Below are 14,160 nucleotides of genomic sequence, written 5' to 3' on the forward strand. Positions count from 1 at the left end.
GGGAGTGAAAAAGAAAGGAGGAAGAGGGAGAAGAGGGAAGAGGAAGGGGGGGGGGGAGAGAATTAGGAGCGTAATTTGAATCAAGTTGAACTCAAATAGTGCACTACTCAATCTCGATTCAATATAAAATAATTGAGCTCGAACTAATCGAGATTTTAGAAGTCGAGTTCGACTTCAATTTACGTAACTTAAACTCGAGCTCGAATTCGAGTTTAATTAAATCTAATAGAGCATAATCAAATTCAATCGAGTCCAATCAAAATTACGTAATAAAAACTAATATTTTACATGTAATTTTAAATAAATGATATTACTGATATTTCACAATAACAAATATAAAAAAATAAATATTATAAAAAACTCGATTAGCCTCATCGAACATTCGATTACAAAATATTGGAGTTCAAACTCAACTTATGAGTTTAAACAAGTAGCTCGAACTCGAATGTGATCAAAATGAGTTCGAGTTGGATTCTTGACCGAGTAGCTTGCAAGTTTGAATTGAGTTATTTAGTTTAGCATCACCTTAGAGAGAACAAAGGAAGTGGTGGGTGGTTTTTCATTTTTTAAAATATAATTCCAAAAAAAATTCAATTTCAAAAAATATCCAAAAACACACCCTCAAAAACTCCTCTTAAAACACATAACTATCTACACTAAAAATTTTTTTTTATACATATCATTATAGTAAAAATTTTTAAAAACATACTAAAAAACACCTAATCCATACGAGCCGTACGTCTAACTAATAAAATATTAAAAAAAAATTCCAAAAAAAAATCAAGAGGTAGGATTTTCCGTTAATTTGTTTCTTTTTTGGACAAAAAAAAAAGCACTGCAGCTCTATATTAGGGACCTTTTTTGTAACATGTAATGTCTTTTTTTTTTTTTTTTTTTTTGTCAATAAGTGCATTTGAAGTCAACACCACAAGTCATCCACCTCACCGCGAACTGGATTAGCACCGTCACAAAAAAAAAAAAAAAAAGGAGTTAATTTCACTAGTCAAAGTGCTGTCGTGTGACAAAAATTCCGACCATTCATATTAAATATTTTGAACCAGCTTTTTAGCTGCACTTTTCCGGACCCGTGCTGTTCTTGTTGTCCTCTCCTTCCCCTCTACCATCATCGCCCTAGTCCGGCTTAAGTCCACAATGCTTCAATAAGCAGAAGTTGCCGAGGAAAACTCTCTTTCATCCATCAATGGCTTCAACAACCCTCCCATTTCTTTACACTGCCTTGCAGTTACTAACCCTGTTGAGTATCGTCCATTTCTCTAGGGTTATAGCTACAGGTGTGAACTGGGGCACCTCGGCGTCACATCCTCTACCCCCGGCCCAGGTGGTGCAACTGTTGAAGGCCAATAATGTCACTAAAGTGAAGCTGTTTGATGCTGACCCAGATGTCCTCCAGGCTCTTGCGGGTTCTAATATTTACGTAACTGTTGGCATTCCCAATTCTATGCTTCGTAGCTTGAACTCGTCTCTTAAGGCTGCTGAGAGTTGGGTCCACGATAATCTCACCCGCTACGTCTCTGATGGTGCCGGCTCTGTCCGTGTAGAGTATTTTTCTTTCATTCTTACTTTTCATTTTCGAACTGGTTCCAGCTACAGTATACAGTCATTGTGCTGTAGTTAATGGATGAAGTAAACCTCTCAGCAGGGGAACCCCTTCGTTTTTCATATCTGCATCATTATTAAGCTGAAATTTGGCTTCACTTTGGGAGTTAGGACTGTAGTTTCTGAATGCTGAAGTACTGGTTTCTTCTCTGGAGTGGAACTCTCAATTTTTAGATTCTTGCGTCTTCTTTTTATGCTTTCCAGAAAAAGATACGGGGTAGAATTCAGCAATTAATGGTTGCATTCAGTGCAGTTGAAACTTAACCTGTTGGATAGAACATATAGCGCTTCATATTTTTTTTTTCTCGTTTCTTCCAATTTTCATTTACTGTATGTGCAACGGAGCATTATTAGCGTCCATTACTGCATAATTCCATTTTGAATTGATGAAATGTTGAATCCAGGCATTTTAATTTGTTAATCATGTTTTCCTTCTCAAATGAATGAAGACCCTATTAAGAGAAGTGTAGAACCAATGGATTTTGATTGATTTAAGAAGATTTTCCAGTGAATTACTTTATCATTCACGGCATTTGTTGATTTTTTTGGTTATCATACTTTTTGTCAACCTTTGACTCTTCGACGGGAGACCTATGTGATGAAGATCACTGTTTGATATGCTTTCGAGCACGTTATTGAGCAATGTCTAGGACTTATTTTTATTTCCTTTCTCTCTGTTTCTGAGGTTTCCTTTATCAAGTGCTTTAGGAATTTTTCAGGTAATAATACATCAGCCTGTAAAGTCTACTTCTGTGGGTTCCTGCTATTGCATCAGTGATGGCTGTTTGAAATGGATTAGAGATATAGAAAAATTCAGCAGTGCACTTTTACTCTATAGTCCTTCATTTCTGAGGCTTTTGAGCTAACTGGATGATTCCACTGCTTGCTAAAAATACATCACAGTTGCTTCTCTTTCCTACATGACAGTTGCTTCTCTTTCCTGTCTCTTATTGATTCAATTAATGTATCTTATAGTTATTTAGTGTTAATTTCTTTATGAAGCTAGGTTTTGATGCAGGCTGCTGTTTTGCTGCTTTTGCTCATAGCAAATATTCCACTAGACTCAAAATCTTGCTGTTATTGTTCTTAATTTAGACAAAGAAACTTAGGTTCACAATGTGATTGCTGTGTCTACACGGATCTGTAAGGGTATATGCTATCTTAACTGTGTTTAAGAAAAATTATGTTCTACTTTCTGTATGATGTGTGTCTGAGGGGGTTCTCCAAAAATGAGTTGTAGGAGATCAATCGGTGTTGCTTTACATTCAAAGACATCCAATGGATTTACGTGCTGCTGAATCTCATATTTACAGGTTTATTGCTGTTGGAGATGATCCGTTTCTCCAGAGTTTTGGTGAGCAATTCTATCCATTTGTAGTTGGTGCTGCTGCCAACATCCAGACAGCTCTGGTCAAAGTTAACCTGGCAAACAAGGTAAAAGTTGTCACTCCGTGCAGCTTTGACGCTTTCCAGTCGGAATCTGGCCTGCCATCAAGAGGACAATTTAGGCCAGATCTCAACAAAACCATGGCTGAAGTTCTCACGTTTTTGAACAAGCACAGATCTCCTTTCTTTGTTAGCATTTCCCCTTTTTTGAGTTATCATCAAAATAAGAATGTTTCCCTGGACTTTGCTCTCTTCCGAGAAGGTGCACATCCCCGTAATGACAGTCATAGATCATACAAAAACAGCTTTGATTTGAGCTACGATACAGTTGTAATGGCATTATCAACAGCTGGATTCCCTCGGATGGATATAATCATTGGGCAAATTGGTTGGCCTACAGATGGAGCTGCAAATGCTACCTCATCTGTAGCTCAGGTTTTCTTGAAAGGCCTGGTGGACCACCTTGATAGCAGATTAGGAACTCCACTAAGGCCTCGAGATCTGCCAGTGGAGACTTACATATTTAGCCTATTAGATGAAGATCAGAGAAGCAGAACTCCCGGAAATTTTGAGAGGCACTGGGGCATCTTCACTTTTGATGGTCAAGCAAAATATCAGGTTGATTTTGTCCATGGCTCCGGAAAACTCATAAATGCACAGAATGTCCAGTACCTCTCTCCCAAATGGTGTGTTGTGAATAACAACAAAGACTTGTCCAATATAAGTGCACATGCTCTGGAGGCATGCTCTGCTGCGGATTGTAGTGCATTGTCACCTGATGGTTCCTGTTCTGACCTTTCTTGGCCTGGAAATGTTTCCTATGCTTTCAATAGTTTCTATCAGCAGCATGATCAAAGTGCAGACAGTTGTGACTTTGGGGGCTTGGGCTTGATAACTACAGTTGATCCTTCAGTTGAAAATTGTCGGTTCATGATTGGACTAAGGAATTCACTCTCAGTGTCCCTTCGCAGGTCTTCTCAGTTCCACTGGTTTATCTCACCAGTTGCAACCATGTTGTTGTGTTTAGTATGCGTAATCTGGTGAGATTTTCCTTAATAGCGTGCAAGTCTATCTAATATATTTGCGGCTCTCAGACTGCTCTCTCTGCTGTTTTGGCTGACGCTTTGCATCAGCTGATTCTGAGCTTTGTACCTTTCTTTTCTCGATTTGTAGTGCAACTAAGATGATAGATTATCCCCTTTACGCTTGGGCACTTCCTGGAAAAAGGGCGTCTTCAGACTTCCCTCGAGTATATGCACGCATTTACATGGATACAAAGTAACAAAAAACAAAAGAAGAAGAGAAAGGGGTTGATTTTGCAAATTGGCTCCTTTTTTTTTCCTTCTTGCCTGGCACTCACGTAGATCAATTGGAATTGGTAAACTCATTGTTGACGATTGGCCATTTGGTTCCTGATTTACTATGAATTGGTATATGCTTACTATTAGACTTGAGTGGGGTGCCTTTGGTTAAAGGCGTCATGATACGTAATGTCACTGCTGTAGACTAAACCAAACCGTATATCGGTTGACTAGCAAAGATTACATCCTTGACCACCCACCACTTTTAAACAAGTTTTACTACTGTAATTTAGAGAGCGAACGATGGATGTGCAACCAACCAGGTAAAAGTTACCGAGTTATAAAGGACTTAGGCAATTATTCCACTTTTCACCTTACAGGAGCATTCTATCCGCGGTATACTGCACTTTCTGAGCAGATTTGTGGCATGATGTACTGCCTTTTTAACGTATCAGTAGTGTAGACAAAATCCCGTTAAGCCAAAAACTTAAAATGTTAAAACTTGATTTTTTTTCTTTGTCACATCGATAATATTTGTATAATCTACTCTAACCTAGTTTAATGAAAAGGGAAGCTGACGTGATTTTTCCTTGACCTTCCACCTCCACCATTGGTGGTACCAGCTAAAATGTTCAAACTTGATTGATTTATTCAACGAGTTATATGTTACTCCATGTTTTTACAAAGCTTGCTTTTATCATAGCTTGATTCAAGTTCACACCGGTTTCTCTTAAAAGTAAGAGCTTCTTGTCTAAGCCCAAAGTCTGCCTTGTTTGGATTGCTGTTTTCGCCGAAAAATTACGTCGTTTTCCGTGATCACATTTCCCTATTACTTTTTTCCCTCACATATATCAAATCGTTACAGTAATTTTTCCATAAAAAATGACGAAAAATGCAATCCAAATGGGGCCTTAGCATAATAAAGAGGATATGTATACTTCTCTTGTGAAAGGCGCAATATTTTCAATATTATCAGGTGAAACTTATTTACTAATCATAGGGGGTTGCTACTCAGAAATTTGTTTTGGTTTAGAGACTGTAATATCTCCCCTCAATGCAAAAAAAAAAAAAAATTATTTACTACTCAATATGTTGCAAAAGACTTGTTAATATATATATATATATATATATATATATATATATTTGGGCTTTGTTACTTTTGAGGGGTTAAAAACAAATAGCTCAATTGGGTTGAAAAGGTAACCATTACCATTAGGCCTTTGGCCCTTTTACGCTTAAACGGAGTTGGATTCCACTCTCGCGTACCTTCCCGTTCAGAATTTAGCGGCACATGTAAGCTACCGTGGACCCGAGAACAGCATACAAGTTGATTTGCTGGACGCTCATCAACACCAGAAAAGAAAATATCCTCTTTCCAGTCTCGAGCTGTCCTTTTATATAAAGCAATACAATACCCTAAATCCACTTTTTATCCTCTTACCCAATTTTCCTTCTGAGCGTCGCTTTCTCTTTTGCTATTCCGACATCGTATATCAAAAAACATGTACGGTCAACAAGGCGACGGATCTGGTCCACCGCCTATGGGCGGAGGAGGTTATGGAGGTAACGGAAGCTCTGGAGGATACGGCGGCGGAGGCTACGGTGGCTCTGGAGGAGGAGGAGGAGGAGGAGGCTACGGTAGCTCTGGAGGAGGAGATGGTGGTTATGGAGGAAGCGGTGGAGGATACGGTGGCGGCGGTGGCCGGGGAGGCGGTAGAGGTGGTGGTGGTGGAGGCAGAGGAGGTGGTGGTTACGGCGGTAATATGCAGAATCGAGGTAATGATGACCTGGTGCACTTCTGTTTCTGTTTTTCGCTACTCTATCTAAACGTTCAAGTTCACTAAACATTTTTTGCACTAAGCTTTTTTTTTTTTCTCTTGTTTCCTCGATATCTGCTCATTTTAGGTGGTGGTGGTGGATACCAAGGAGGAGATCGTGGGGGTGGTGGTGGCTACCAAGGGGGGGACCGCGGAGGTCGTGGTGGAGGTGGCGGTAGAGGAGGTGGCCGCGGTGGTGGAAGTGGCAGAGATGGGGACTGGCGTTGTCCTAACCCAAGGTAACCTATTACCGTTTCCGGTGCTCATCTTTTCTTTTCTTTTTTTTTCCTTTTATTCCCCTCAGAAAGTGTGCTGTGTCTTAATTACTTTGTTGAGATTGTTCTTTACGTTATTATCTCTATGCTACTTGGAAGGATAAAGGACCTAATAAGATTGTATTATGTTGGATCTTAACTTGTGAATTTTGTGCTGACTTCAGTCATTCTGTACAAAGAAGCTATAGCAAGTATGTGACATAAAAGAAGCAGAGGGTAAAACCTTGTTATCATTTTTTAAACATGTTAATGGTCATTGATTTTGGCCTGTGTGGTTGTAGCTGTGGGAATTTGAACTTTGCTAGAAGAGATAAGTGTAACAAATGTGGTGCACTCCCTCCTGCTGGTGCTGGTGACCGTGGTGACAGAGGTGGTGGTAATTATAATAGAGATGGCAATAATGCAGGATATGGAAATAATCGAGGTGGGAGAGGTGGAGGCAGTAGAGGCAGTGGCTACGGTCATGGAAGAGAGGATAGTGGTTATAGTCAAGGAAGAGGTGATGGAGGTTATGGTCAAGGAAGAGATGATGGTGGCTTTGGTCAGAGCCCTGTTGTAGCTCCTTCTTATGGTGGACATGGTGGTAACTATGCACCACCACCTAGCAGTTATGGTGGAAACCCTAATTATGCTCAAGATGCTGTTCCTCCACCTTCAAGCTATAGTGGGGGGCCTTCTTCATATCCTCCATCATATGGTGCTCCACCTGGTGGCTATGATGGAGGCTACGGAGGTGGTCCACGGAATCTGGGTGGTGGATATGGTGGTGCTCCAGCTGAAGCTCCTGTTAAAGTGAAGCAGTGTGATGAAAACTGTGGGGATGCGTGTGACAACTCGAGAATTTACATTTCAAATTTGCCTCCAGATGTGACCATTGAAGAACTTCAAGAACTTTTTGGAAGCATTGGACAAGTAATATGCAAATTTCCTTCGGCTTATTATTTTGAACGATATAAAAATCGTATTTGGCCTGCTGTTGCAAATTGATCTGGGAATTATACATCTTGTCCCAAATACTTATGTCCGAAGGAAAGATTGTTACATTAAATGGAGAATCTCATTTTATTAAATCACCTTGCAATTTATTTATTGGTCTAGCAGATTATGCTATGTTCAAGTTCTTTTAGTTGTTGCAGGTACATAGATACAGTAGTTGATGCATGAATAAAAAAGAAATGGGTTCTTACCTTTCTCTTTTGCTAGGTTGCAAGGATCAAACAAAAGCGAGGTTATAAAGATCAGTGGCCCTGGAGTATAAAACTGTACACAGATGACCAAGGAAAAAACAAAGGAGATGCAGTTTTATCTTATGAAGATCCTTCTGCAGCACACTCTGCTGGTGGCTTTTTCAATAGTAAACCCGAAGCAGACTTCTCATCTTTAATTTAAATTGTATATAGTCATCATGTACTCATTTGAAATTGTTTTTTCAGATCATGATCTACGAGGTTATGCAATCAGTGTGGCTATGGCTGAGAAATCTGCACCAAAACCTGCCTCACAGCATGGATATGGGTATTCTATCTTTCTCAACTAAATATCATTGTGTAAATCCAGGACGATGAGCTTCTTTGTTGTCTTGTTCTCTCATGCAAGGGTTGCTAAGCATCTTGCATTAAGATTTTTGAGTTAACTCATTATGTTGACTTGCTGTTAGTTCTTGTACTTTTATACTTACACATTGAGGCGAGTTTACTATGTCGTGTATCATTTGATATGAAATCTGAAATCTATCAATGTTCAAATGTTTGTAAAGTCGTTGATAGTCTGAGAAGTTTTTTGCTTGAGTTCTAGAAATTCTGCAATCTGCATTTATACATGTATGAAACAGTTGATGTGGGTAAAATAACTGGTAGCTCATTGGTGTCCTGAAGACATTAGGAACCGTAGTTCAGTTTTCACTCCCTTGCCTCTGAATTCCTTTGTTGGTGGTCAACTGTAATTATATGTTTTGCTATCTTCTTTTTGTTCTTTTTATCTTGCGGATGGTTGGACTTTTTGTACATTACATTGTTGATCTTAGTATCATGAAGTGGTCTTCCATATTGCTGGTGGAGATGTCTCAGAGTATAATTTAATTGGCTCCACCTGAGCTGGTTAAGAAGTCGAAACATGATTTTCTCTGACAAAAGAATTTCTAATGTACAGTGACATTTTCCAAAAATTTGGGGTCAGTAGTTGATATAGTTTTACTTTTTTGTAGATGGTTATTCAGTTTCTCACTTGGATGCAAGTTCTCTATTAAAGTCGTGTTTGATCATGTTGAATCATTCATAATTATTTTTCTACTGCTTGCATGTGGGTTTTTATGCATAGCTTCTCCAGTGTAAGTTATTTGCACTGCTTGGAAGTTGTCCACTATTCAACTTATGAACCCCTGGCCTATTAATCTTTTGGCTTCCCGTTTTTCTGATTTGGTGTTTATGCGGACTATTGTCTTTGTAAGGATAGTTGGTGATTTTAGTATCACTTCTTGATGTAGCCCTTGATTGATAATTCAATTGATTAGCTCTAGATTTTTCTGTCAAGGGTCTGTCTTGCGTGATTGTACAACAATCTTGTCTTGGTTAATGCTTTGTGTTGGTGGTCAAGTTATTTTGTATCCTATGCCTTATTTGTTATTTGCTATGAATTTTGAGTTTGTGCTGTTGAGTCATTGCATTGTGAATCATAATTTTAGCATTTTTTGTGCTTCAATTCTCAATTTGATTTCTTCCTAAATGTACTCTTGCTTGTTTACAAGATGGTATTTTATCTTTTATTTCATGGTTTTGTAGTCTGACTAGTTGATTATTCTACAGGGGAGGTGGTAGAGGCGGTTATGGGGGTGATAGACGTAGAGACAACTACAGAGATGGTGGAGGTTCTGGTCCAGATAGAAATTATCATGGAGGAAACCGTTCACGCCCTTATTAGACCTCATCCAAGCATATATGTACTAAAACTTGTGGTGGGAGGGGTTTTATTTTATTCCATTGCAGATTGTTCTCTAACGGGAGATTAAGAGGTAGGTTGTTCACTACTCTGAGCGATACCCTTTTTCTCCTTTTGTTTTGAGTACTAGTTGGCGGGCTCTTTTCCTTTTCAAGCTACAGATTGATTCGAACTTGTGTGAATGTTTTTATAGAGGCAAGTGGATATTCTCCAAATTGCTGCTAAGGTAGGTTGAAATTATCAGGTGAGTGTTGCTTTTCTAGTGATTACATTGTGCTGTTAAGTTGGTCTTAAGTGATGCATTTTGTGGATTGCATGCTTGGTTCATGCGTATTGGCTTTGATGTTTGCATCATATAAGAATGACGTTTTTGCATCTTTCTGATATTTGTATTTGGCATGGCGTAATTCATGCATCGAATAATTTGCCTCTTCTATGGCCTTTATGTCTTCCATACCAAAGTGCTGATATGAGATTCCACATACTTTTGAGTTGTCTGGGAATGTGAAAGTTGTAAGTGATGAGCCAAATCACGAGTTAGGAGGAGAATGCTCTAAAAGCTTTCACCGGAAACTACTTTTGGAATTTTCTCTGTCGTTGGTCTCCAGACCATGTCATGGTTAATTTACTTCCGTGTTCCAGAACTTCCGAAGCTGAATAGGAGTTTTTTTGCCTCTCCGTTTAGGGGCTTTCTACGAGCCCTTTGAGGAGTTGGAGCTAATTATGATTTTTAATCCTCAAAAAGTCAGAGCTATTGCTCCCAACTTGATTGCAAGTCTCTGTAAGAGGGAACAAAGACAATTTAACGCAGGGAACTTTCCATATGTTTTATTTATCATATCATTGATAATCTGGTATTATATTGCAAGGGAATTGTATTAATAATATCTTTTTATTAGGCATGGTTATATAGTAGACCTAGGAATTGAATCTATTCGGAATCAAACCCTCGTGATAATAGCAAGGCTTGAAACCTTTGGAAGTGGGTGCGCTGTAGAAACGCGTGGAGCTCACTGGGACTACGTTTTGTGATCGACTTGGGATCAAACGTGGCTAAGGTGTCAGCTTTGGTTCTTGCGCTTGGGTCTGATCCACAGCAACATTGTCAAAGTGTTGCAAAAGGCTCTTACTGTTTTTGGTGTTCATCTGAGTCACTCTCCCTAGCTTGTTGCTGCGGCTATGTTGTTGTTCTATTCGCTTCTCTCTCTCTCTCTCTCTCTATCCGTTGTAGCCCTTTTCTTTCTTATGGTTACCTGGTTGACGATGTAAATATCGTTTGTAATCCTAAGGTTATTTTCAGGAGCAGATCATACATAAACACGAAATGAGGCAAGCGGTCTAATTTTTTTTCTTTGTAATTGACTTTGATTTTTCTTTGTTGTTTGCCCCCGGTCCGGTGACATATGCTTATTTTTGGGTTTGGGGGGGGGGGGGGGGGATGTTGGTGGGTGTTGGGTGGTGTACGTGGGTGTTCTGATATATGTAATTGATAGAAGCGCAAGTGAAAGATAGTTTTTAGGTTTTTTTTAAAATTTATATATCAATCGTTAGCCTAAATATTATTTCTATCAACCCTATTCAAGGAAGGGTTTAACTGGATTAAGGGAGGGTGGTTCGCACCTCTAAATTAAAGAAGTGACTATTTAAGTTTGAACTCTTTACCTGTAATCAAGCTTGCATCTTATGTTTTTATCTGGTGACCAATTTACTTTTTAAGATACAATTTTGCCTATATATTATTTTCCAAAAAAAAAAGTATAAAATTTTTAAAATAGACATCTCAAAACATTAAAAACGCCCCTATTTTTCTAATCTACCACCAACCTTTGCAGTAAAAAATACGCCTATTTTCCTAATCTACCATCACCCATTCACCTCAATCTGCTCACTATTGCTGCGACCTTGCCTTTCATTTTTTTGTTTCTTCTCTTCCTATCCTTCTCTCTTCTTTTCTTTCCTTCTTGTACTCCTTCCCTTCTTCCCTCACCACTCTCGCGACCTCTCCTACAGCCTTTGGTAAGGGGGCAAGGTAAATGAGAGGGGAAAGAGGGGGTGATAAGGGAAGAAGATGATAGAAGGGAGAGTGGAAAGGAATGGAAAGAGGGAGAGGGAGAGGGTGAGGTGACAATGGAGAGTTAGGAAGGAGGAATAGCAATGTTGGTGCGAGAGAAGTAAGATGGGGGAGGAGGTAGATGAGGGGAAAGAAAGGGGGAAAAAAAGGAAGAAGAAAGGAAAGGAAATATTTTTAATTTCTCCAAATACTTAAAAAAATTTTTTATAAATTTTATAATAAGTTATAATAAAATTTTATATAAATATCAAAAAAAAATACACCATCCAAATAGATTTTTTGTTACACGCCAATATTTTAAGTAAATGACACAATAACCATTTCCAAAGTTCTTCCCTCGCTAGAAAATGACTTTGATAGCTGCTTAAAAATTTACTGTGCCATTACTCAACGGTAAGCGATGACCTATTTAGGAAATTAGCAACAAAAGAAATCGGGAATGGAAGCCATGTCGTTATTAAACAACATAGGAATTAGGAAAGAAGATACAGAAATACTAAGGGTCCGTTTGTTTCGGGTAAAAATGTTTTCCAGAAAAATATTTTCCTAATTTTCCGTGTTTGGTTGCACAAAAATTACTGAAAACATTTTACTATGTAAAATATTTTCACTCATCTTATGGAAAACAACTTCCCTTTCAAACTTACTGAAGTTATTTTCCGAAATGCATGCATCCCGCCTGTAGTATGTTCTAAACTTACTGAAAACATTTTGTAGTATGTTCTTTTTTTTTTTTAGTGTAAACAGGAGGACTCGAACCCAAGATCTCTTCCTTACACTCCCTTCCCCGTACCACCCAACCCTCCCCCTAGTATATTCAAAAAAAAAAAAAAAAAACCTCATCCTGCTCATTCTATGCTAGTAATTAATTATGTATAATTGGAACATTTTTTCTAGGGAAACTTTCAACAGTGAGAGTGCAAGATATATGTCACAATAAGCATTGCATGTGATTGATATTTGACACTAAATGGCCAGCAATTTGTTTATTGCTTAAGGAGATATTTTTTATTCATATATACATTTCTCCAAGATTTTTTAAGGTTAAACAATGAGATAAATTTTCTTATTTTGCATGGGAAGAAGTATGTAGTTATAATGTGTAGAAAGTAAAGATAGAGATAAAAGTGAAAATATTTCAAAAGTTAAACAAACACCAAAAAAATGAAGTAAGAAAATATTTTCAATAAGCTAACCAAACACCTGAAAATGATGAAAGGGAAATGATTTGCATGGAAAATTACTTCAACGGAAAATATTTTCCCAAAGAAAATATTTTACTTCCAACCAAACACACCCTAAAAAGAAGCCCTGCCAAAGACTTGGAGAGAAACTGGCATACCAGAGCAGATGGTTCAGATCAAATTATCAAGACACTCGCAAGGCACATCTATATTGAAAATTAACTGAAAAGAAAAAAAAAATTGGTCCTAAATCTAAAATCAACAAAAAAAAAAAAAAAACATAGTTGCAATACTTCTAATTCCTTTACACCTTGACCCTCAATCTAGAAGTAACCAGGCAGAAAATAATTTAAGATGAAACACTAAATACTAAGGTCATGTTTGGATTGCATTTTTTAAATTTTTTATAGAAAAATTACTGTAACGATTTAATATATAGTACTAGATAAAAAGGTGATTGAAAAATATATTCACGAAAACGTAGCAATTTGAAAAATTGCTTTCCAAACAAGACCTAAATACTCTGATAATTTCACTTATGACTCCTTCAAGTATAGGTGACAAACAAATCCATTTAGCTAAATTTTTTCATACCCGCCCATGAATAGATAAGTATGATTATCTTAAATTTTTGCATATGAGTATAAATGAGTTATCCGATATTATTAGATAACTCATCAAATTCAATTAACTCATTTAAAATTGTTTTCCTCCAAATCTCCTCTCTTCTCTCGCCCATTTTTTTTTTTTCAAAATTTTCATTTTCTCATGACATTAACTACTTTTGTTTCATTATCATTATCATTATCATTATCATTATCATTATCATTATCATTATCATTATCATTATCATTATCATTATCATTATCATTATCATTATCATTATCATTATCATTATCATTATCATTATCATTATCATTATCATTATCATTATCATTATCATTATCATTATCATTATCATTATCATTATCATTATCATTATCATTATCATTATCATTATCATTATCATTATCATTATCATTATCATTATCATATCATTATCATTATCATTATCATTATCATTATCATTATCATTATCATTATCATTATCATTATCATTATCATTTATCATTATCATTATCATTATCATTATCATTATCATTATCATTATCATTATCATCATTATCATTATCATTATCATTATCATTATCATTATCATTATCATTATCATTATCATTATCATTATCATTATCATTATCATTATCATTATCATTATCATTATCATTATCATTATCATTATCATTATCATTATCATTATCATTATCATTATCATTATCATTATCATTATCATTATCATTATCATTATCATTATCATTATCATTATCATTATCATTATCATTATCATTATCATTATCATTATCATTATCATTATCATTATCATTATCATTATCATTATCATTATCATTATTTATCATTATCATTATCATTATCATTATCATTATCATTATCATTATCATTATCATTATCATTATCATTATCATCATTATCATTATCATTATCATTATCATTATCATATTATCATTATCATTATCATTA

The 14,160-nt window shown here is 36.7% G+C and overlaps 2 protein-coding genes across 10 annotated transcripts; both read left to right on the forward strand.

Annotated features, from left to right (window-relative positions):
* Positions 1 to 1,066: 1,066 nt before the first annotated feature.
* Positions 1,067 to 4,206, forward strand: LOC113731003 (glucan endo-1,3-beta-glucosidase 9-like). The gene is made up of 2 exons (XM_072066272.1): positions 1,067 to 1,560; positions 2,931 to 4,206. Exons 1-2 carry the CDS (start codon positions 1,202 to 1,204, stop codon positions 4,045 to 4,047), a joined length of 1,476 nt encoding a protein of 491 aa, XP_071922373.1. The 5' UTR covers positions 1,067 to 1,201; the 3' UTR covers positions 4,048 to 4,206.
* Positions 4,207 to 5,568: 1,362 nt separating this feature from the next.
* LOC113731008 (transcription initiation factor TFIID subunit 15b-like) lies at positions 5,569 to 10,688 on the forward strand. 9 transcript variants are annotated; one of them, XR_011821509.1, is made up of 8 exons: positions 5,569 to 6,080; positions 6,210 to 6,360; positions 6,678 to 7,308; positions 7,600 to 7,750; positions 7,830 to 7,911; positions 9,198 to 9,403; positions 9,524 to 9,556; positions 10,230 to 10,688. XR_011821509.1 is itself a non-coding variant. In XM_072066277.1 (6 exons), exons 1-6 carry the CDS (start codon positions 5,807 to 5,809, stop codon positions 9,310 to 9,312), a joined length of 1,404 nt encoding a protein of 467 aa, XP_071922378.1. In that variant the 5' UTR covers positions 5,569 to 5,806; the 3' UTR covers positions 9,313 to 10,688. The 9 variants fall into 9 exon arrangements, 1 of the variants encoding a protein (XP_071922378.1); XR_011821510.1 differs by having other exon boundaries at positions 10,631 to 10,688; XR_011821499.1 differs by having other exon boundaries at positions 5,570 to 6,080; positions 9,524 to 9,574.
* Positions 10,689 to 14,160: the final 3,472 nt, after the last annotated feature.

This window comes from Coffea arabica, chromosome 1e (assembly GCF_036785885.1).
Source record: "Coffea arabica cultivar ET-39 chromosome 1e, Coffea Arabica ET-39 HiFi, whole genome shotgun sequence".
Taxonomy (NCBI): Eukaryota; Viridiplantae; Streptophyta; class Magnoliopsida; order Gentianales; family Rubiaceae; genus Coffea; species Coffea arabica.